Source organism: Hippocampus bargibanti, linkage group LG07, assembly GCF_051943395.1.
Source record: "Hippocampus bargibanti isolate YZ-2025 linkage group LG07, ASM5194339v1, whole genome shotgun sequence".
Lineage (NCBI taxonomy): Eukaryota > Metazoa > Chordata > Actinopteri > Syngnathiformes > Syngnathidae > Hippocampus > Hippocampus bargibanti.
In genome coordinates, this window is record NC_142740.1 from 24,175,613 (window position 1) to 24,198,182 (window position 22,570).

Sequence of the window (22,570 nt, forward strand, 5' to 3'; positions counted from 1 at the left end):
TCATTACATTTTGAATGTTCTTTAGTACTATGTTTAGTCATATTGTACTATATGTAACAGAGTCGGAGCGAGTCTGAAAGTGGCTCTTGAACGTCTGTTCTTTTAGTTCTCATGTTCATAGACGTGCATCAGCGAGTCATTCATTCACGAAGAATGGTATTACAATATTATAACGTTATCTACGGATAAAATGAAATGACATCAGCAGTGACTACTTCAAGAAATCAAATCTTTAAAACCTTTTTTTAATAAGTTTTTGCATAAGTGCAAAACGCACCCAAAACAGCCACCTGAGGGAAGTCTACGTTTTTAAATAAAAACAAAACAAGCAACGTGTATATTTTAGTAAAAAAATTCTTAAAAAAAAAGAAAATTGCACAGTTTGTGTATAATATATATCTATAATCTCAATTTCAAACAAACTTGAAAGGCTCAGAAAGTAAACAATAGTGACCAAATAAAAACAAGTATTTAAAGCTAGGAAAATGCAAACCCTGTTTTCATTTGTCAACCATAAATATACATTTTTTTATATGCAAGTCTCTTTCCCTATAGTCTCTGTGCTAGTGTTTGACGCGACCATCAACATTATTGCAAAGTAGTTTTTGTTCAACATTAGACATAACAGTATCTTTGAAATTTGTCATGAATTTTCAATAAATTAAGTTAAAAAAATGTTTACAACTCTTAAACAAATGAAGACCTGCTGTCTTGCAAGTTTCCATTTCACAATTTTCATTCAAAACAATCCAAAAGAACAATGAACACACTCTTTTCCTTACTTCACCCCCCACCCCACCCAGATTATGTTTGTGTAAAATTTTACATCACATCCCTGTCCCAAACTGTCAGGTCAGTCAACGTCGGTATGGGTGGAAGCCTTGTACGTTGTGGTTTTGCCCTCTTCCAAATGCGCTGGCCACAGGCTGTGGAGCTGCAACGGGCTGTGCTGTGCCGTACGAGACCGTTGTCTGACTCGGGTCTGCAAAGGTGTGGCTGAATGCAGTCAGGTCCTGGGCGTAGCCTGCTGTGGGCCAGAAGGTTTGAAGTGACAGTAAAAATCAACGTATCACTGACAAGTATCAAGCATGTAAAATATCCATACACACATTCTCTGCACTACTTCGCTAGGTTTTAGCCACTTTAGGGTGTCAGCCATTTATGTCAACTGAAAGTAAATGAGGGTTGCTCATGGGTCAGGAAACAACCACTCACAGCTCACTTGTTTTCTGAAGCTGAGCCATTATAGGTTGTTATCTTAGCAACTGTGATGTCATTTTTAGTCAAGGGCAAGTGGCAAAATGGCTGCCTCCCGAGCTTGACAAAACCGGGTAGATTTTACTGTTCAACTCATATTCCATCAACACTATAGTCAGTAGAATACCACTACTATTGACTAGTAGGGCTTCATAGAGCATACACTACTCTTGTGAAGCAGGGGTGTCAAATTATTTTTTGGGTCGCAGGCCAAAGTAAAACCTCAACGTTATTTATTACTCATGAAAATGTGACATTTAGGAACAGATTTCAGCAAGTTGACACACATTTGCTTCGTTGGGCCACATAAAATGATGTGTTTGGCTGGATCTGGCCCCTGGCCGGGCCTTGACTTTGACACCTATTCTGTAAAGAAAAAAATAACAGTTCATCAGAAGGTGAACAAGATTGGCACCCTGGTCACTTCTCTTAATCCCTGGTATTTTACATACTCTTCAGCATGTCAGGTAATATCTGCTTTTGGAGCACTGCAACTTTCTTTGTCTGTTTAGGACATGTTGGACCATGCGCTCAAAACAAAGAAACATTCAGGTCTCCCGTTTTGCATGAAATTGTCTTTTCCTGTCGCCAACTTTTCTCGTTTGGATTGGATTGGCCTTTATTAGTCTCGCAGTGGAGAAATTTACATTTCACAGCAGCAAAGTTATGAAAGAAATGAAAGTAGGCAAATCTTATGACAGAATATATTTTCCTTTCACTTAGTTTCACTTCTGAATTCTATACACAAATTCTATTTTTTTTAATTCTTTTTTTGAATTCTGAATTCTATACACAAGGAGCTTGTAGACATTAAATCTTCCTGGTTAGGGTTGAGTTTGCTTTCTTTTCACCAGACTATTTTTTTAGGTCACAAACACGGATACATGACAAACTACACTATCTGAAATGGCAGTGGCATGAACCAATACAATTCATTTAGGTCCTCTCATTTTAACCTCTACAAGATGAAATCAGAAATAAAACAGTCAAACTAAAGACCACTCGATGGTTTCTTTCAACTCCAAAAATTGTGGCCTCTGAAGTGGTTTTCATTTTAGAAAACTTGAACCATGTTGCATAAGGACATGGATGGAAAAGTACTTGATAAATGGTGATACATAAACACAACTCAGTCATAAGCCTACTGTATTCCTGACCATTAGATCATCCTAGTAAGCCACAAAGCAATGCAGACTCGAAAAAAATGGCTAAAAATAGGTGTTGTTTTGGGAGGGTAAAGCAATAGCCACAGAGGGAGACAATATTTTTGAAGCTTTGGCAGGAAATTTGATTGCAAATTACTTTCAAATACACTCTCGACCAATGACTATGCTCTCCCACACACACAAGAATTTGAATGCACATGCTAAATCCTTTGCAAAAGAGGCAAATAACCCGGTTGTAGTATGAGTATGGACACTCAGTCATTAAGAAATGCTACTTCTGGGGTTGGACACTATGATGCTGGCACCTACCTGCACTACTACATCCTCCCTGATCATCCTGACCATAAGTGTGAGGACGCGTTGGTCCGTAGGCAGAGGGCGGTCCTGAGGTTAGTTACCCAAGCCTATCAGGGAGACGAGGAGACCACGTTGACTGAACCCTGATATTGGCTGACTACTGTAATTAGTACCCACCTTACTCTTGACAGACCAGAACAGTTGTACTTATTTCCAGGCTCTACACTTCCATCTGGCAATGAGTCACTTTGCAGATTCTATGGCAAGCCAAAGTATTTCTGTATATCTCTGAATTGTGCATAGTGCCGCTGTACGCCGTGTGTTTAAATAAGGTTCACATTCTATAGGTATGTAGGGGACATTTACTTTACAGCTATAATTATAATGCTGAATACGCACAGGCCATTTATTTTACCTAAATCTACCACATATGTCTAAAAAATTATGACATGTCAGAGGAACTCTGGCATGTAGCCAGTCAAAAGACAAATTTTAGGATGAAAGGTCCTTGGGGGAAAAGTTGCTCATTCAGTAATATTTGGTCTTTTAAGTGGAGGTCTGAAGATGCAGGGAAGATGGAGCGCAAAAGGCAAAATGAACGAACATGAAACAGAAAATGGTAGGTAACGCAACACTGCTGTTCATGTTAAGTGCTTTGTTACAGCTTCAGCTGTTGTTAAAGCACTATATAAATCAATATGTATTGTATTGTAAAAGTCAGAATCAAGTCATCGGGTCTCAGAAAATTCTGTATGCATCGTTACCTTTATACCTGACTCTTAAATGACCATTTCTATGTCCATGGACGTTATGCTCTCAACAAGATCTTGAAGTGCAGGTGAGCAAAGCACTCTGGAAAAGTTACAAGTAAGAAGTGCCAATTTATTTGCACTTGGCTAGCTTGTGCTTGCTGGTAACAACTGAAGATGCTCGTCAACACTGACAAGGGTAATGTTAAATAATATTGTTACGTTCAAAGAAAAAAAAGGACATCCCGCAGAAAGGTACAGTATATATATAGGGATATATAAATGGGGCCGATACGACCAGTCAGACTTTAGTTCGCTGACGAAGCCTCTTGGATAGGAGGCGAAACGTCCGAAACCTTCACTTTTGTACAGATGACGGCTGAAGAAACCTTCTCATCGATACAGTATATGAAGGAACACAGTAGATAAAATGACAAAGATTAGAAAGATTTCAAATCTGCATGAATAATGCATTTGTATTTCAGTTACAAGCATGCGGGTATGGTATGAACAAATGCCAGAAATGTTGAAAATTGTTTAGAGTAGGGGGGCACCAATCAATCGGTTGGGATCAGTATCGGGGTCTATATTCTGAATTTCAACTGATCCTTGCAAATAAAACGCATCTTGTTGACCGATCATATCTCCCGACGCAGAGGTCTGAAAAAGAGTCTCTGTCCTCTTCTGCTTTAAAGTTACAGATGGGTATTTCATTTTTACTTAAGAGAGCTATTTTGTGCAGTATAAGCAAATCAGTTGCTTTGCATTGTTTCACGGGTATTATTTAATGTTTTACAATAAAACCGGATTAGAACATGGAAGTAGTTTGATGTTGGCTATGGAGAGGAGAAAAAAATCCGGATTGGCCTGCCAAGCCATTAACTCTTTGAACTCTTTCAACAGTAGCCAAAATGGAACTGTATAGTGCCACTTAGCAGTTTTTTTTGTTTTTTGTTTTTTTTTGACGACGATACTAGTGCAGCGTGTTCTACCTGATTCTGATTCTAGACATGTTAACTCAATTAACTGCAAAACATGTGCAAAAATGTGTCCACTTCAGGTTTTTGGCATTGTCACTCAAATTCTAGGACCCAAAGAATATTGAGTTTTAGGACTACATAAACATTCAATTCTGCATAAGAAACCTTATACTCTCTTCTTTCATCAGAAAAAAAGAAGTAATTCCTAAATTATATGGGTCTGGAGTTATTGGAGCTTGAAATGAGGGCGGCTGTCCAAAATACAAGACATACATATTGGTGTACAGTATCAGAATCAGAATCAGAATCATCTTTATTGCCAAGTATGTAGAACACACAAGGAATTTGTTTCCGGTAGAACACGCTGCACTAGTATCGTTGTAAAAAAAAAAAAACTGCTAAGTGGCACTATACAGTTCCATTTTTTAGCGCTATATAGCTATTATTATTATATTTTTTAGCGTATATAGCGCTTGAACAAATGATGAAGTTGAATGATGATGAATGATGAGTTAAAGATTGAGATTGGGATTTCCAGAAAAAAAAATTGATTGGTGCACCCTTATTGAAAAACGTATAAGCATGCTGAGCTGCAGATGATTTCATAATACGTAGTATAGTGTATGACAATCGCGCCAAGACCGAGCATGGAAATCAACAAGGCCCTCAATAAGGCAACTGAATGTTAGAGAAGAAATACCTCGAAGGCATCAGTATTTCTACAAAGCTTTATGAAGCAATCTGTCAAGAATGAAATCAATGCTAAAACAACAAGCATTATGAGTCAGGATGATCTAATTGAAACCAACACCTGCCAAACATTTATAAAACCAAAGCTCTGCTGGAGAGACCTGACACAAATGACAGCCACTTCACAGCTCAGGTGATAGTAGGTTCCATGTAAAAAGCATATACAGTAGGCTGTTTAACAAATGATTTCAACAGCAAGCTCCGTTTTCACGCTATCGACAATGTAACGGCGTGTGCATAGGTGCATAAACAAATAACAACAACACTGCTTACCATATTGGCTGTACGGGAAGTCAGGCTGCCCAGATGAAGCTTTGCTTAAGTCCTGAGTTGGTGTTGTGGTCGGCGCAAAGCCCAGTGTTGCAGTTCCTGGAGTAGTAGGTGGAGGAGGAACCTGCTGAACATACTGTTCTGCTTGAGGAGTGCCAAAACTGTAACCTGTTACACAATAAAGTGACCATCTTAATTACTTTTCTCTAATCCTACTTTGTCTCTCAATAAGGTGCTGGCTTCTTTCAGGGCACACCTCCCATAAGCTAAACACTTCTTCCTGCAGTACATTAATGAGATGGTGCCCATGAAGTGTGATTCTTGCGCAAGACATTTGTGCATTTATTCGACCTGGAAAATTATTATTTTGAATGTCAAGAGCTGCTCAATCATTTTTCTAAATTTTGGAACAGGGTCAGCCACATCATGATAGCAGCGACACAGCAAAACAAAAGACGAAGGGTGATCAAGACTCACGAAATTCTAATATTTCCAACGACTTGTTCGGCCCATAAAAGTCCGCTCATATCTGGTACAGATCGGTATTCAGACCGCTAGCAAACAGCACCGTTTGGAAGCGTACTGTGACCATCCCAAGAAGTGGGTCTCGGCCCAGTTGTTTGATCCACAGAATGAACCGTTTGTGTGTTTTCACACATGTATAAAATGTCCAAACCAATATGGGAAATCAACCTTGGTTTATGCAATGTAGAAAAAACAGTCTTCTTCTTTTCCTTTTGGCTTTTCCCTTCTAAGGGTCGCCGCAGCAAATCAGTGTCCTCCATCTTCAGAGGTTTGATTCGCCTTCCTGACACAACCCTATCTATACATCCAGGCTTGGGACCGGCACAAAAAGCCACTGGCTTGTGTCCCCTTGTGGCTACAGAACAAGTAACTCTATGAACTTCATAAAGATGAAGATTGGCACAGTAGCATTCAAGCAAAGCAAAACTATACTCACCATTTGATGACAATGTAGAACAAACAGTACAGATTCTAAATCCATCTCTCCATATATCGATTGATAAGATTTTTTTTGTATTGTCCATAATAGTTCATGTCGCCAAAAGCTAAAAGTGTCCTTATTTTCTGGGCTTCTGTTTTGGTGAGGGAAAAAAAAAAGCAGGACACCTCAGTAGCTCTACAAAATCAGCACCAGTTTCAAAAACTGCATTTAGTTTTGTTCAGTGGATAATTTTAACCACTGCTTCTTCTTGTTTTCCTTTCGGCTTTTCCCTTCAGGGGTCGCCACAGCGAATCATTGTCCTCCATCCAACTCGGTTTTGTGCATCCTCTTCTCTCACACCAGCTACCTTCATGTCCTCTTTGACAACATACATAAACCTCCTCTTTGGTATTCCTGTCGGTCTCCTGCCCGGCAGTACAGGGCTCAGCATCCTTCTCCCGATATAGTCACTCTCTCTCCTCTGGACATCTCCAAACCATCTCAGTCTGGCCTCTCTGACTTTCTCTCCAAAGTCTCTAATATGACTTGTCCCTCTAATATACTCATTCCTGATCTTATTCAACCTGGTCACTCCCAAAGAAAACCTCAACATCTTGAGCTCTGCTACCTCCAGCTCTGCTTCCTGTCTTTTCTTCAGTGGCATTGTCTCCAGTCCAAACATCATGGCTGGTCTCACCACCGTTTTATACACTTTTCCTTTCATCCTAGCTGAAACCCTTCTATCACACATCACACCTGACATTTTTCACACGCTTCTCCGCCTCTTTTCCACACTTTCCATTGCTCTGGACAGTTGACCCCAAGTACTTAAAATCCTCCACCTTCTTTATCTCTTCTCCCTGTAGCATCACTCTTGCACTTGGATCCCTCTCATTCACACACATATATTCCATCTTGCTGTGACTGATCTTCATTCCTCTCCTTTCCAGGGGTGGCATTCAGAGGTTTGATTCACATATTTGTTTTGGCAAAAAAATTTACGCCAGATGCCCTTCCTGACACAACCCTCTGTATTTATCCGGGCTTGGGACCGGCACAATAAGACACTGGCTTGTGCCCCCTTGTGGTTACATAATAATTTAACCACTGCATTCCGAGACAATTGAGCATTTAGTGTCACTCACCAAACTGAGGTGCTGCACTGAAGCCCTGTGGAGGGTAGCCCTGAGGTGCAGCAAAGCTGCCCGCTGGGGTGGTGACCAGGAATGCACTAAAAGGTGAAGGGGGCTGTGTGGGGGTCCCCCTGCCCACTGTTAATGGAGGTCCATAACCACCTGGTCAATTGGAGAACACAATTTCTTGTAAACATTTCTTATCAATTGAACCATGTGTGTTACGTCAGTTTACAACGATGACTGCTGGCATAACATGCTCATAAATATTGACAATATGCCTGGTGACTGTTTAGTTTGGCTGAGAATATGGTAGATGTGGCATCTATGTCTTGGACAATGTGATTACGTATGGAGCTAACACATTTGAGCTAAATACTGTTTGTGCAATTACGGTGTCGGCCAAACATAATTAAAAAAAAAATCACGTTAGCTAAATAAGCTAAATATAAGAAGCACAAGCACGTGAATTGAATTGTGCCATCATATAGCAAAAATGATTTCAATTCATGTCATTACATAGATAAAACAAGCAATATTTGGTTGTTTGTTGTTGGAAATGCCAGGTTGAGAGCCTACCTATGGGTTGGCCTGTTGTGGACACCCAAATGCCTTCAGGGACAAAATAAAACATGGATTTAGATAATGGGAAAAATTGGCATCTCGAAAGTAGAGGCATGTTCAAAATCCAGATGAACTTTTAAACTGAATCGATCAACAACATTTTCACAGAAGGTCACGTCTACTCAAAGAACTAATAATGCATATTTATTTATGTACTCACCTTGTGTCCCGTAAGGATGTTGCCAAGCCTGGGCAGGTTGTGCCGGCCAACCATTAGCTGCACTCAAGATGGTTCTGGGTGCCCACTGGCCTTGGACGAGCTGGCAAGGAGCTTTATTGTCACGAGGTTCTGCCTTCTTTACTTCAACCTGGACAAAGGACAAAAAGAAGGATACCATTTGGTAATACCAGCAAATGGCCCATGAACCCCCCCCCCCCCCTCCCAACCATGTGGTAAGACGTGTCCTTCCTTACCCGAATTTTAAGATAAATGCATTTTTTGTTAGCCAATTTCAAAAGTTTTACTTTAGGTCAATATCATAGATTGAATTCTAAAACTAAATTTGGGCGTATACAGGAGAGAAGTACAGCTATGTGTATCAGGTACTACAAACCAAATAGTTTTGAAAATTCCATATACTTTATGATGCAAATATTTAGCAAATGTTTTTAAAATGAAAATCTATCTTGATCTGAACATTTAATGTACCTGAGAAACATAGATTTATATTTCATTGAATGAACTGCCTTCTACAAAACAGAGTACGCTAATGTAAAATTACAACTTACCTTCCTTCATCTAATGCATACAAAGAAATGTCAATTTATTCTAACTGGAATACTTTTTAAGGGGAATGGATGTAGAGAGAAATTGTATTTCAGTTTTAAAAGTATCCAAGGTAAACATGCAGAAAGAACAAATGAATACTTGTCAGTGTAAAATTGAATGTTCATACTGTGTCAATAGGCGCAATTTTGTAAAAAAATGTCAATCGGTGTCATCACACATCAAACCGATCTCTGTTCCATTTGATACTTGACCATGATCGTTCACCAACCATTCATCCATTTGGAATCTATGCATGTATAGTATGTTGAATGGCCAAGTTAGAAACACACTTTGAATTGGAAAAAAATGGGTGACAAGGCACAGCAACAAACAGTTAACCAGCTCAAAGAAACGGGCAGAGACTAAGGGGGAGCCAACCAGAAATAGACTGAGGGGTTGACTTATTAGGGGCACTTTGCAGGAAGAAAATGAATCACAAATTTCACCCAGCTTTAAGGTGTTGCTGGCAACCCCGGCTTCCTCCCTTTTTTTCTCCGTCGACCCAATTACACGCATGTCTGATAGTGGTCCCGGTGCCGCCGGCAGCTACCAAAGCGCTCTCTCCCGTGGGCATCACAGCTTCGTGTGATGGATACCATGACTTCTGTAAAGTCCCGACAACAGAACTGGGATTTGTTCCTCAGTTTGAAGTGCTCCATTTTCTAATTTTGGAACTCATACCTCCCAGGGTCCCTCAAGTCCCAGCGTAAGGTAATGTCAAGTCAAGAACAATGGATTAAGTTGAGCCTTGACGCCTGCTGAAAAATCAGGGCAAAGTCAGGGGAGTGTCAAACTGGAGAGTTTACAGGTTGAGCTCAATCCATCACCAATGAGATTGGATTCAGCCTAGATATACAGTACCTGTAATGTGAAAGTGACCTTTTAAGTAAGACATTCTTGGTTCCTTCTGTGGGTCATTATTCTAATTTTAAAAAATAAGAATAATTACCATACAGCAAATTGCCACTTTTAATTGGAAACAGACAACATGTCTATTGTTAATCTGACGTTGATAATCTGAACTACATGGGATCTAAAAACACTTGTTTTAACATTTCAGATAAGGCTTCAAGAGGTGGGGGGGGGGGGGTTGCCATGTAACAGCAGAAACCCCAATGCGGGTACCAGTAGGTGAGAACATGAGTTTAAACATTGCATCGTGGTGAATTATTTTTACTATGTGTTTTCTCAATTGTGATTTGGGAGAGCTGCAAAATGTTTTTGAATGGCGGATGTACACAGTATGGAGATTCTTTGATTGAGGTCACTGAGTTTTTTGTTTTTAAGTAAAATACATGGAAGTGACCTGTCAACCAAATATATATTTAAAAAAATGATTAGACCAATCCTTTAGGTTAATTACATTTTGTGATTAAATAGGCTGTGAATTTATTATATATATGTTTATATATTTATTCCAATTAGCTATGCCGAGAAATGCATTTATATATGACCATGCAGATTTTGTTCTACAGTTTAATTATTTTTAGGAAGAAAATTTTGAGAAGAAAAATTTAATTACATCAAACAACCTAAAGGATTGGTCATTTAGAAACAGAGCCTCAGGCGACAATATCTGAAGCATCAAAATACAGCACGTCAGTGAAGAGAACATACTTTAGTGTTGAAACCAATAAGCCTACCTGTAACTGTACAATCAAATTTGAAAATTTACCAAATGCATTAGCATTTGTACCTCACCGCATCACATCGAGTTGTAAGATGACGCCAGTCGCCTAAGCCTCTGTTTTATCTGAAGGTTAAAATAAAACTACAACTACACACTTTTTTGCCCATGATGTCGTGAAAATGCATGTTGACAGCCTGGTCCACCGACTGTTCGGCCTCGAAAGTAATAAATCCAAAACCTAGCCAACGACCAAGAGTGAATCAAGGTAGCAGGGGTAGGGGGGTTGTGACAACACAAGATGAAGAACAGTAGTATTGGGATTCGGCAGAGTGAGGATATGTCAAGATTGAGCGAGAGGCTCCTGGGGTTTGGATGACGTCACACACACAAAATCCAAGCCTCTTCAGCCTGGTGGCTTGAAGAGAACATTACTCTGGAACATTTTGAGAATTAAGTGATATGAATGAATAATGAAGTTTGCATAATAAATATTGGTGAATCTATGTACTTATATATATACAACTGAAAGTACTACTAAATTGACATGATTTATGCAGTTTCATCCAAACTCCACCTTGAATTGTCCTGGGTATGTTGCTTTGGAGCACACACTCGTGGCAGCCATTGTTAATGCATTACAAAACTATGAAAAACAAATTGTAGAATGCCTACAGCTTTTTCCAAGCTTTCCCAAATTGAATATTTTACTTTTGAGTCAGCCAGGATAAGACGAAATTGAACTGCAAATGATAACACAAAGATATAGGCCATGGCTGATCTGCCCAAATGACTTGTGTTTGTGTGAAGTTTTCATGAGGCATATACAAAGATCCAGATTATTACCCAGAAAAAAAAAATTAATGTAATTAAAGGACAACCGACGTCACTTTTTTGTTTTTTAACTGACACCAGAAAAACGTTTTATAGCATCTAAAATACCCAAAACACGCAGTATGATAGTTTTTGTCAAAGGCAAAACACCAATAAAAATGACTTAGTGTCCAAAATCTGCAAAAAATTGAGCTGCGAATTGGGCATTTTCAGAAAGTCCCGCCCCCATTTTGTGACGTCACGCCAAGACGTCTTGCATTGCTCCTGAATCAAAACAATGGCTTCAGATTAGAAGAATATGCTTTCTTGTAACACATCCAGTTATGAATATGATTCAAGTAGCTCTGAAGAGCAAAGCATACATGTTTGCAATCGATTAAAGAATGTATTTGGGCCATTTTGAGGCAACATTGGGGGAAAATCTCTCACAAAAAAAAGAGGCACAAAATGGCGACATTCTGTGGCCACCTCCGTTTCCACAGGCTGATAAATTCTTAAATGGCGCTTGGACACCCTCTGGCGGCTTTTGGGTGCAACACGAGGTCCCCAGACCAAACAACTACAGCAAAATACATTGACGTGATGGAAGGACAATACGACAATGCGTCCTTTTCACGGTCAGCAGGCGGTCCTTTTCTGACGTGACGTGAGGACTCGTCACCAACTCAAAAAGAAGACTACCTGAATGTTCAGCGAGAGTCTTAAAACGTAAAATATAGCTATATGCGGTGGAATCTTATTAAAATACGCTCAGTAGAAGTCATTTGAAGTGATTTTACAAATTATGGACACAACTTGTCCGGGGACGTCGGTTGTCCTTTAAGATGTGCAGAATGACCCCAACCTCAAAGATTTTATTTCAATAACAAACTGTACTTTTCTGAGTGCCACGGTGATCTACTTTCAATTAATTTTCTCTTTGGCAGAACTAGGTTGAGTTCCCATCTCTACTTGGGGACCTAACCCGAATTCACTTAAACATCCTAAGAGACAACAAACAGATTTTACAGACCTTCAGCCTCGCATCCCCAAGCTGTGTGGCCTATTGGTATTAATAACTTCAGTCAGTGTTAAATCAGAATTTAAGACCATGCAATGATTCTCATTAACCCTTTCATGGAAAGCAGTTACACGTCTGGTGACACTGAGCTTGTTGCAATACCAAATAACTGGTTTTCATTCTTTGCTCAAATGCTGTCACAAAGTTCTGATGTATTTACAACACATCAATAGAATGTATATTTTTTTTATATATATAAATGTTGCTTCTTGCTCCTGATATGGATATTATACACAAAACGCAAACTATTTTTGTATCTTCATTGACCACATTTAGAGGGGTTTTTGTTTGACATTCACAATTACATGCAATATCTCATATGGCAGGGTTATGAGAAAGAAAACGACTTTGTATACACCCCAATGATCAATTGTAATTTTGGGCATTCTCAAATGTTTGGCCTGTACCTCTGTGGTACCAGTCAATGCACAGTAACCTAAAGGAGAAAAGACAAATCTTAAGAGACACAGTTAATCACATTCAATCAATTCACGGGGAGAATGGGCACAGAGGAAAAGAAAAATAGAAAGGGCCCACTTACAAAATGACTTACAATTTCTACATATGGTAATAAAACATACTCTGCCGTTTGCAGTACGTTTATGTACAAAACCAAGGTGAAAACACTTAACCAAACATTTTCAAGTTACCTTAACAGAGATTGCGCAATGGTGTTTACTGGTGCATTATCATGTTAAACGCCAATGACAAACTATTTTGTTTCTCCCAACAGAGAGTAAATGAAGTGGAGGAGGAACAGTAACACAGAAGATGTTGTGGGTCACTGGTCGCTGCATCGTTGCTATGTAGGACAAATGTAGATGAAACTGATGTGACTGGAGCTCACTGGGCAGGGGCTGACACCAACATTGCCGATGGCTGGTCTGATTCCCAGTGAGACAATTGTCGCTGGAAGTGTCACTATCCACAAAGGGATGCAATTCTGTCATATGTTCTTCTACGTTCAGGTAATTCATAAAGAGGCCTTTTTTTGTAGCGAATACATACACTCTTTTACTTGAGAAATGCAAGATCACATTTAGCATTGAGGCCGTGCTTTTGAAGGTCAAATCCCCCTTCAGGACTCAAACTGTTCCCAGTGCCTTTTGCATGTTGACCATCTGGCTGCCTAAAATGTCTCCCCTTTTAGTTGATGCGTTATCTCCCAAAGCATCGGCTAACAACTCGCTATTAACTTTTTGTATTTGTTTTTTATTTTTCTACAAAGTTTCTCTCAATAGATAAATATGGCTTTTACTTCTAAAATGCCCGTTGTGGAGGTATCCAAATACGGGCATACGATTTTGATTTTTTATAGATAGCGTGACATTTTTCATTTTGAGTTAAATATGTAGTTGTAGCGGATACAACCATAATTTCTGACGCAGCAACTGAATTATCATTTATATATATTTGAATTTGTATGAATTCGGAAAGACAAAAATATTAAAGTCATTATCACGTTACTCAAGGCCATGTTAATTTAGCTGATGTGTGCAGCTGTGAAATGTAAATTTTCCTGTGAGACTAATAAAGGCTAGCTGGCTCTCTATTAGTTATATAGCTAGCTAGCTGGCTATCTATTAGCTAGCTAGCTTACTATCCATTTGAGTTACTTCTGGGTTGAGTGAATGCTAGCGCATGTAGCTGCCGCTGCTCACCCACAGAAAAACGTATCTTGTGACTGAAAAGTGACTGAGAGTTTTGAAAGGCGCTTAGAAATGAAATTTATTATTATTATTATTTTTTTTGTCAATTTAAAAGTCATAAAAAATGAAAAATGCATCTATATGAAAGAGTGAGGCTAAGAAGTGCTCTGTAATGCCTCTTGATGTTTTCTCTCTGACGCTAACGTCCAAAATCGTATTGCCTATTTATTTCTACACCATGATAACTTGTTCTGACCTCAAATTGGTGCCCACACACAGGAAGTGTGCATGGTCTGCAGTGTTTAAAACAAATGCAATTTCCACAGTTGAATGGTCTGTTTCTCTTTGGGCCCAAATAGTTTGTCATTAGATTTAAGATGGTACGGTATGGATGGAGGAGAGTGGGAGGGAAGGGAGAGGGGTGAAAACGGGATCAGCTTTTACCTCGGGGCCTCTGCTTCTCCGCATCATAGATCATTACCACTTCTGTGACCTTGAATTGGACAAAGGGAACAAAGGCCATTTACAAAACAGACAAGGTGCTTTGTTTGCCTAAATCAAGACAAATATCCCTGTTGCTGTTTCGCATTCCATGAAACATGCCGTGTTATTATTTAACGTCACCAAATAGTCATAAAGCCAAAATGAACGGTTGATGTAATTGACAATACTCACCACTCCGAACCTATTGAAATAGTCCCTGAGTTCATGCTCGCCACAGTTATGGGGGATTCCACCTACAAATATCTTCTTTGATTTATTGCTATCTGCTTTGCTGCCCTTCTGAAAGAAAACAAGGAGTGTATGGATTACAGTGTCTGTTAAAGAATCCCTTTGGGAAGGGCAGCTAAGCCATCATCTATTCAGGCAGTGCGGAAGAAATTAGGTTCTCCTCTTGCCCTGGGGTATAATTCTTAACATGTCATGTCAATGCAAACACGAGTCCCCACAGATCAGGCAACACTGCTTTCTCCACTCACTCTCTTCACAATCGCACTGCACTCAAACTGTAAAGGCTGCTCCTAAAAAAAAATATTTCAATCAAACACACTGCAAATTAGAAAATCAGTCAAAACGGAGCCATAACTGTAAGAGATGAATGTATGAGAGAAAGACAGCCGGAACAAGAGCACAGTTATTATGGATGCAACAGCAACACATCAGATCAAGAACGTGTACACACAGTGACATTTGTATACTCGCCGAGAGAGTACTACTAATCGATCATGCCATTTTGCAGAGCAAAATGGCTTGACATCAAAATTGATCAAGCTGAATTTCACTTGAATATTTGTCAAAACACAATCAATGTGGCAATTTTGCATTGATTCTTCTTCTACTTTTCCCTTTCATAATTTTGCTTCACTGAATTGAAAATTTCCCCATTGTGAGACATTGTGAAACCTTTCTTATATTATCCTGTCACTATCTGTCCAAATTGTGGAACTTGTGGTTTCTTAATATTACTCTGAAGAAAATCATTTCAGCATAAACACTGGCCAGGAAAAAAAAGAGGATTCTCCTTACCCAGCCTTCTTTAGTTCGAGGCTTTTCAGGTTGCATTCCTCGAGGAGTGCATGGCTTGGGGTCAATCTGACATCATAGAGAAGAAATGTTTAAGAATCAATCGTGTGTCAAATGGTTTTCACAGTGGCGTAACTGAATAAATGCCTGATGAGATACCACAGTCGTGATGAATAACACTGGATACAGTTCAGGAAACTAACAGTGTTTTTATGAAGTCGGAATTGAAATGTGAACTGCCAAATTGGTCAATTTGACTTTGAACAGGAAAGTCTTGTAGGGAAAACAAATAGCCTTAGAAAGTAAGATGTATACCAGTACTTAACAAACATCTCATTACTGTGAGTAACCAATTGCACTGTAACTGTTTACGACTACGCATTTCTTAAAATATGCATGTAAACAGTGATGTCTCAAGAGTCTTCATACGAAATACTTACATTTCTGCCATCTAAATTATGAGGCTTTGTCTCCAGCACCGTCCGTACACAATTGGGGTCTTTGAATTTGACAAAACCAAAGCCTCGCGACTGATTAGTTGTTTTGTCCTTCATTATAACACAATCTACCACTTCCCCATATTGTGAAAAGTAGTTTCGCAGGGTTTCTGAGGGAAGAAGATTAAAAAAAGAAATCAATGATAAAAACGACACAACAACTAAGCAAATGTAAAATGGTTATGAACGACATGACTCAGATCTGTTTGTCTCCTGAGCATAAGGAGTAGACGCATACTCTCAACATGATTAATGAAGCGTGGAAAATACCTTCAGCACAATTGTGAAAAGGCAAATTAACTACGACTTTTAATCATTGTCATTCAGCAATGTTTTGTTTATAGCGACATCAAAATATTAAAACACACAGATTGCATGTATTCACATTCCTAAAGGACTGACCCAATGCCATCTTTCCATATCACCAAGCAAATGCCACAACCCTGAGATGCCAGCACACACCCAGAGTCAAAGTGAGCAAGTTACAACAACTAAGGAGTCTGTAATTGCTTTTCTCATTGCTGGGAAGCCCTGCGGACAATGACAAGAGAATAATAAGCCGTGTTCCACAGTGCTGGGCTTGTGATCTTTATGCTACAGTGCCATTAAGACATACATGTCCAAAGTTACACAGTGGTCAAAGAAGAAGGTACCAATGGAAAAATTGGACACACGTGAGACTATCTCTGAGGAGGTTGTGGACTGGTAACTGGACCAAAATCAGATTCAACAAGAGGCATGTAAAGTGAGTAAGATTGTCACTATTCATAGACAGTATTCATTCATTCATTTTCGTATCCACTTAGGCACACAAAGGTTGCGGGGTTGCGGGAGGCCATCCCTGCTGTCTTTGGGCAGTCGGCGAGGTACACCCCAACCGGTTGCCATACATATACATATACACTCGTACACAAAAATGTATGTATGTATGTATATATAATAATAATCATCATCATCATCACAATAATGCAGTTTATTTTAAGGTCTACCTGAGAGTAGGGACCTATCTTAGCTGTGTCCGGCGCCGCCATGTCTGGACATTAGGGATATATAAATAGGGCCGATATGACCAGTCAGACTTTAGTTCGCTGACGAAGCCTCTTGGATAGGATGCGAAACGTCCGAAACCTTCAAATGTGTACAGATGACGGCTGAAGAAACCTTCTCATCGATGACTGTAATTAAAGAAATAAACTGTGCTGTAAAATAAAGTTTTATTTACCTTTTTGATGGTCGTTGATGGCTTATGGAAGGAGAGTTATAAGGACTGTTGGTAACTTAACCTCTGATGCTGTTCGGTCGTGTGCTTCCGCCGAAGATCACTCCGCCAGCCGTGGTGGGTGTATATTATGAAAATAGTGCTTATTATAAGGTTTAATTTTCATAAATTTGACGTTTGTAAGACGAAAAGTTTGTAAGTTGAGGTCTCACTGTATATATATATATATATATATATATATATATATATATATATATATATATATATATATATATATATATATATATATATACACACACACACACACACACACATTTTTTCTGCGTTCAAAATGACATGCCGGCCGCCCCCAGCTAATTTGTGCCACCCCCAGCCAGGTCGATTGATATCGCTCAACACGGCGTCAAGCTCCAGCCGTGCTGATTGAGCGATTGAAATCTCTATGCGGCAATCAGGTATTTAGACTGCAGTTGCAGCATTGCGCCACATTAACAGCAGTGCACAGAAAAGACCTGAAGCAACTACCAAAGAAGTAACCAATCAGATTTTGTTTTTAGTCTGTTGTTGATTTTATACAGTAAAGTCTCGTTATATCGGTTATCAGAATCAGAATCAGAATACCTTTATTCGTCCCGCAATGGGGAAATTTGCAGTCCACAGCAGCAATTGAAGATTATATATCGATATATCGATAGTACTGCTTATTACGATATTATTTTCGTTTCCCTTGCACATTTCTAGTCTTTTTATGTATAATTAGTACCGTTTAGTACGATACCCGGTTGTTACGATAATCCGGTTATTACGGTGCTCCTTTTCATCCCCCGCTGGCCATTTTTGTTGTTTACATCGATATATCCGTCGCGCCATTGGTCAACTTGGTCACGTGTCTTGTTACGTGAGCCGCCATCGGTCGCGCCATTGGTCGACTTGGTCAGGTGACTTGGTTACGTGCCCAGCACTCGTGTAGCAGAGCCATTTTCATTTTCAGACGCTAGCTCGTGTGTAGCAGACGAGATTGAAGTGTTTGTGTTAAAAGGTAAAAATGGGAAGCAGAAGAAGATTGATGACTTTTTTAAATTGTATACATAATACAGTAAGATGTAAGCGTTGCAGTTTCCCTGTTGTGTTATGTACATGCCCACTGTACTGTATATGAATGCAATCGTTTTTTGCAACAATGTTTCTTGTTTTGTCTGCTGAAGCGCGATGATTTTGAAAATTATTAACATTCCATACTGTGTATTAAAGGACAGCCGATGTCACTTTTTATTCAAATGCAAATAAAAATGACTTCACGCCAAGACGTCTTGCATTGCTTGTGAATCCAAACAATGGCTTCAGATTCGGATAATATGCTTTCTTGTTACACATCCAGTTATGAATCTGTTTCAAATACACTGTAGTTCTGAAGATTAAAGCATACATGTTTACAATCATTAAAGAATTATATGTGCCATTTTGAGGTAACATTGGGGGAACAAAAAAGGGAGCTAATGGCCAGCTCCGTTTCTTATATGGCGCTTGGCTGCCCCCTTTTGGCGGCTTTTGTTTAATGCAGTTCGGCGCAGGATCGGATATATCGATAGTCCCGGTTATATCGATATTTTTTCGGACTCCCTTGAGTATCGATATAACGAGACTTTACTGTATATACAGTAAAGTCTCGTTATATCGATATTCCCGGGAGTCGGAAAAAATATCGATATAACCGGACTATCGATATATCTGATCCTGCGGCATGTAAATTTTCTCCTTGCGTTCATAGAAATAGTATCGTAATAAGCTGTACTATCGATATAACCGATATCGATATAACGAGACTTTACTGTGTGTGTGTAGACTATTACTATATATATATATATATATATATGTGTGTGTGTGTGTATATATATATATATATATATATATATATATATATATATATATATATATATATATGTGTGTGTGTGTGTGTATATATATATATATATATATATATATATATATATATATATAAATACACACACACAAACACGGCTGGTGGAGTAATCTTCAACACAAAGCCAGTGATGAAAACGTTTTTTTTCTCTCTCAATATGGTCTTAAAAACGCACGAGCCAGTGGCTTTGACAAGCAGTGACTAAACGAATGTACCTGGCTGAGGATTACTCAGGAAGGCATGTAGTTATTTATGCCAAAAGCACTGTGCCCCAACACAGCAGGCAATCAGTTGTTAGACAGCCATTAACCAACAACAGGCGGGACACATTTAAAAGCTATGAGGTGATGGCCATTTAAAGCAATACAAGAGTACGGACAAGTATATTAAATATGGTAGTACTGCACCTAAAACACTCAATTGAGGGAGTTACAAAAACTAAATTATTTTAGTTTAAGAACATATTTAATCGCAAGTGCAATTGCAGCCCAAAAGGTGTGGCGGGGGGTTCAGGCACACTTCAGGCACACTTCAAGCCCCCCTCTCCCCACACACACACACACACACACACACACACACACACACACACACACACACCCAATGATGAGCAAGCGTGCTGCAATACATGTTATTGTCGCAATCATTCGAGTGTTACCTGAATTCGATTGTAATAAACATCAATTCAATTGTAGTTTTTGGTCCACTACAAAGTTTTAAAAAAAGCAAGAATATATTGAAATGTTCAGTTCTGATGATTTTGGTTATAGCAGAAATTAGACGCAGCAATTCTAACTGGTTCTGTTTCACTCGTTCCAGTCCTAATAAGCTACCACCCATCTTCTCTTATATGACAACAAAGTGTGCCATTATGTCCAGGAGACAAATGGCAGTTTATTCACGTCATACTACAGGCAAATTAGCTGATTATTCTGTTTAAATATGACAGTTGAGATACCTACCCTGTGTGGTGCCCCAGTCCAGCCCACCAACAAACAATTTTCTGAAAGAAAACCAAAAAATAATATTTTATATTATTTTAATATATTAAACCAATAGCTGCAGTCGTGTATGCTGATAGTTACACTAACGGTAGTAGTACATGTCAGTTACACAATAGTTGTGTATACTGCATACTCACGTGCATGCACATAATGTACCACATTAGTCACATACAGAAGTTCAAACAGTCGAGAATATCTAAGTGCATATTGTTAGGTAAACCAATATAAAAATTAAAGTACACACCATTTGTCCACAGTCAGCTACAACACCGATACTGTTTAAGTCAATGATAGAAGAGTACACAATCTAGTAAGGTGTAAAAAGTCAGGGAAACAGCATACAGTAGGACATGTGTATACGGTCAATTACATAAGTGCATTCAGTCAGGTAGACTGATGCAAACAACAGTGCACAGTCAGAAACAGTCATGTGCAACAATGTAAACCAGGCGTTTCAAAGTCATTTTTTGCAGCGGCCCACATTGTAGTTATGGTTTCCTCTCGAGGGCCGTTATGAATTTGGGGAAGCCATTAGAATGTTTAATTCCCTCCACATATAACATATAAAGCGCACAACAAATTAATGAATAACCAGTTTTCAAATCTGAAGTCAAGAACAATGACTGTTATTGTGGTTTACATCCAAAATATGAAATTTTGGTTAGGATTTTAGCAACCATCGTGGAATTTTACAAGATTGATTTGCTTTCGCGGGCGGAAATAAATGATGTGGCAGGCCGGATTTGGCCCCGGGCCTTGACTTTGACACCTGTGATGTACACAGTTTATCCGTCAAATATTGATGGGTTAGATACGATACGGTGCGTTGATTAACCGTTGCACTGCAGCAGTTAAATATATTTGTATATTTAGTCAACTACACCGGTGGAACAATAAAGTGCACATGTACACATAGAGATGCGCCAATTAAAAACAGTAGACAGGTGTTAACAAAAAAAGTGTAAACCGTCTTCTACAGAAGTGTAGAGGTTGCGACACCAAGTCCAGGGGGACTATATAAACACCAGGTTCAGTATTTTACCCAAACATGCTTTTCCCCTCGAGTTCTTTAATAACAATTTCGCCGCGGATGACCGTGTACATCATCCAATTGTGGTGGAATAATGGCACAGGCTGGAGCCGGCTTTATCCAGTCTGAGCACGGCGGTCCCGGTCGGAGAGATGCTTCGCTCGGATGCTGCAATTTCACCAGCAGGTGCTCCTCCGCATTATCTAAATCGTTCCGTTCAATCTGACCAAGGGCAGACTACCCCGACTCTGCGAAAGGCAGAGGACGAGCTGGGGGGAGGATGCCGAATCCTACCGCGATGCCCGCTAAGTGTCCTCTTGGCCAAGTCAGCCAGACTTGGGCTTCGCCAGCAAACGTTACCTTGCCTAGTTCAGATGCTTCGAAACGAGAGAAAAACACAACAACCGGCAAAAGTGAATACCGTGACACTTTGTTATATTTCCCGAACAGGCACTGGGGCAGTAGCCAATGCCAACGTAGGACGTTCCCGTTCCAGCTGCCGTACTCACGACTTCCATCATAAATGCCCCTTTTTTTGTCATATTTTCATCTATTAGGACTCTCGCTATCTTGCTGAAGCTAACCTAGCTTGCTAGCAAACGCTAGCTGTCAAATGACAGCCCGGCAAGAGCGCAAGTTATCCACCCCAAAAGAAACTTCAGAAAACGACAACATCCCATTCAAGGGCGTCTCGTTGGCATGAGCTTACCCGACTTCATCGCCGATTAAGTTGTTCATTTCTGAGACTGAAGCGGGGGCGCTGCGTAAACTGTGGCCGGCTTCTCGCTTGACTACTGCCCCTCTCACACTGAAAGCGAAGGAAGGAAGGTCACTCCGCTTTTTGGTTCAAAACTCATCTGCGCAATGACGACAGTGCAGGGTGCACCGCCTTTAAAGGAACACTACGCCGCCGCTGCCACCACGATCACAACATCGGAAACTTTACTGATTCATCACAAAAAATAATAATAATAATAATCTGAAGCGATTGCAAATGTGAAAAATCATCACTGATCGTTATGAGGGAAATCATTCATGCAAGAGAGATCGGCTGGATCAGAATCAGAATTTAAAGCCTTTAATAGTCCCGCAATGGGGACATTTGCAACCTATACTAACAAAATTGAAAGGGGTTTGGAAGATAAAACAACGTATTCTATGCACAAAATAAATTGTCAGCAGACTGAAATGTACAACTGCACAAAAAAATATCATAAAAAGCACTGTACAACGTGCAAAGTATAAAAATATATAAAAATATAAAAAA

The 22,570-nt window shown here is 39.5% G+C and overlaps 1 protein-coding gene across 12 annotated transcripts; it reads right to left on the reverse strand.

Annotated features, from left to right (window-relative positions):
* dazap1 (DAZ associated protein 1) lies at positions 1–22,149 on the reverse strand. 12 transcript variants are annotated; one of them, XR_016115508.1, is made up of 14 exons: positions 22,013–22,110; positions 21,316–21,680; positions 20,232–20,272; positions 16,076–16,242; positions 15,639–15,704; positions 14,787–14,894; positions 14,556–14,604; positions 10,727–10,809; positions 8,333–8,480; positions 8,128–8,160; positions 7,561–7,710; positions 5,473–5,637; positions 1,545–1,623; positions 969–1,027 (listed from the first exon to the last, which is right to left on the reverse strand). XR_016115508.1 is itself a non-coding variant. In XM_089000338.1 (13 exons), the coding sequence occupies exons 2-13, from the start codon at positions 21,378–21,380 to the stop codon at positions 858–860; spliced, it is 1,242 nt and encodes a 413-aa protein (XP_088856464.1). In that variant the 5' UTR covers positions 21,381–21,680; positions 22,013–22,110; the 3' UTR covers positions 1–857. The 12 variants fall into 12 exon arrangements, 10 of the variants coding, with proteins under 10 accessions (XP_088856464.1, XP_088856465.1, XP_088856463.1 ...); XR_016115507.1 differs by lacking the exon at positions 969–1,027 and adding an exon at positions 2,733–2,827 and having other exon boundaries at positions 1,578–1,618; XM_089000338.1 differs by lacking the exon at positions 1,545–1,623 and having other exon boundaries at positions 1–1,027; positions 14,787–14,891.
* Between the last annotated feature and the right edge of the window lie 421 nt (positions 22,150–22,570).

Excerpts from the sequence above, each read along its gene's own strand:
- dazap1 (XM_089000337.1), bottom strand. The coding sequence starts at position 21,380 with ATGATGTACACGGTCATCCGCGGCGAAATTGTTATTAAAGAACTCGAG. Across the intron at positions 14,895-15,638 it reads CTCGAACTAAAGAAGGCTGG|AAGGGCAGCAAAGCAGATAG; the intron begins GTAAGGAGAATC and ends GTTTTCTTTCAG. Across the intron at positions 8,481-10,726 it reads ACGACATCATGGGCAAAAAA|GTTGAAGTAAAGAAGGCAGA; the intron begins GTGTGTAGTTGT and ends TCCTTTGTCCAG.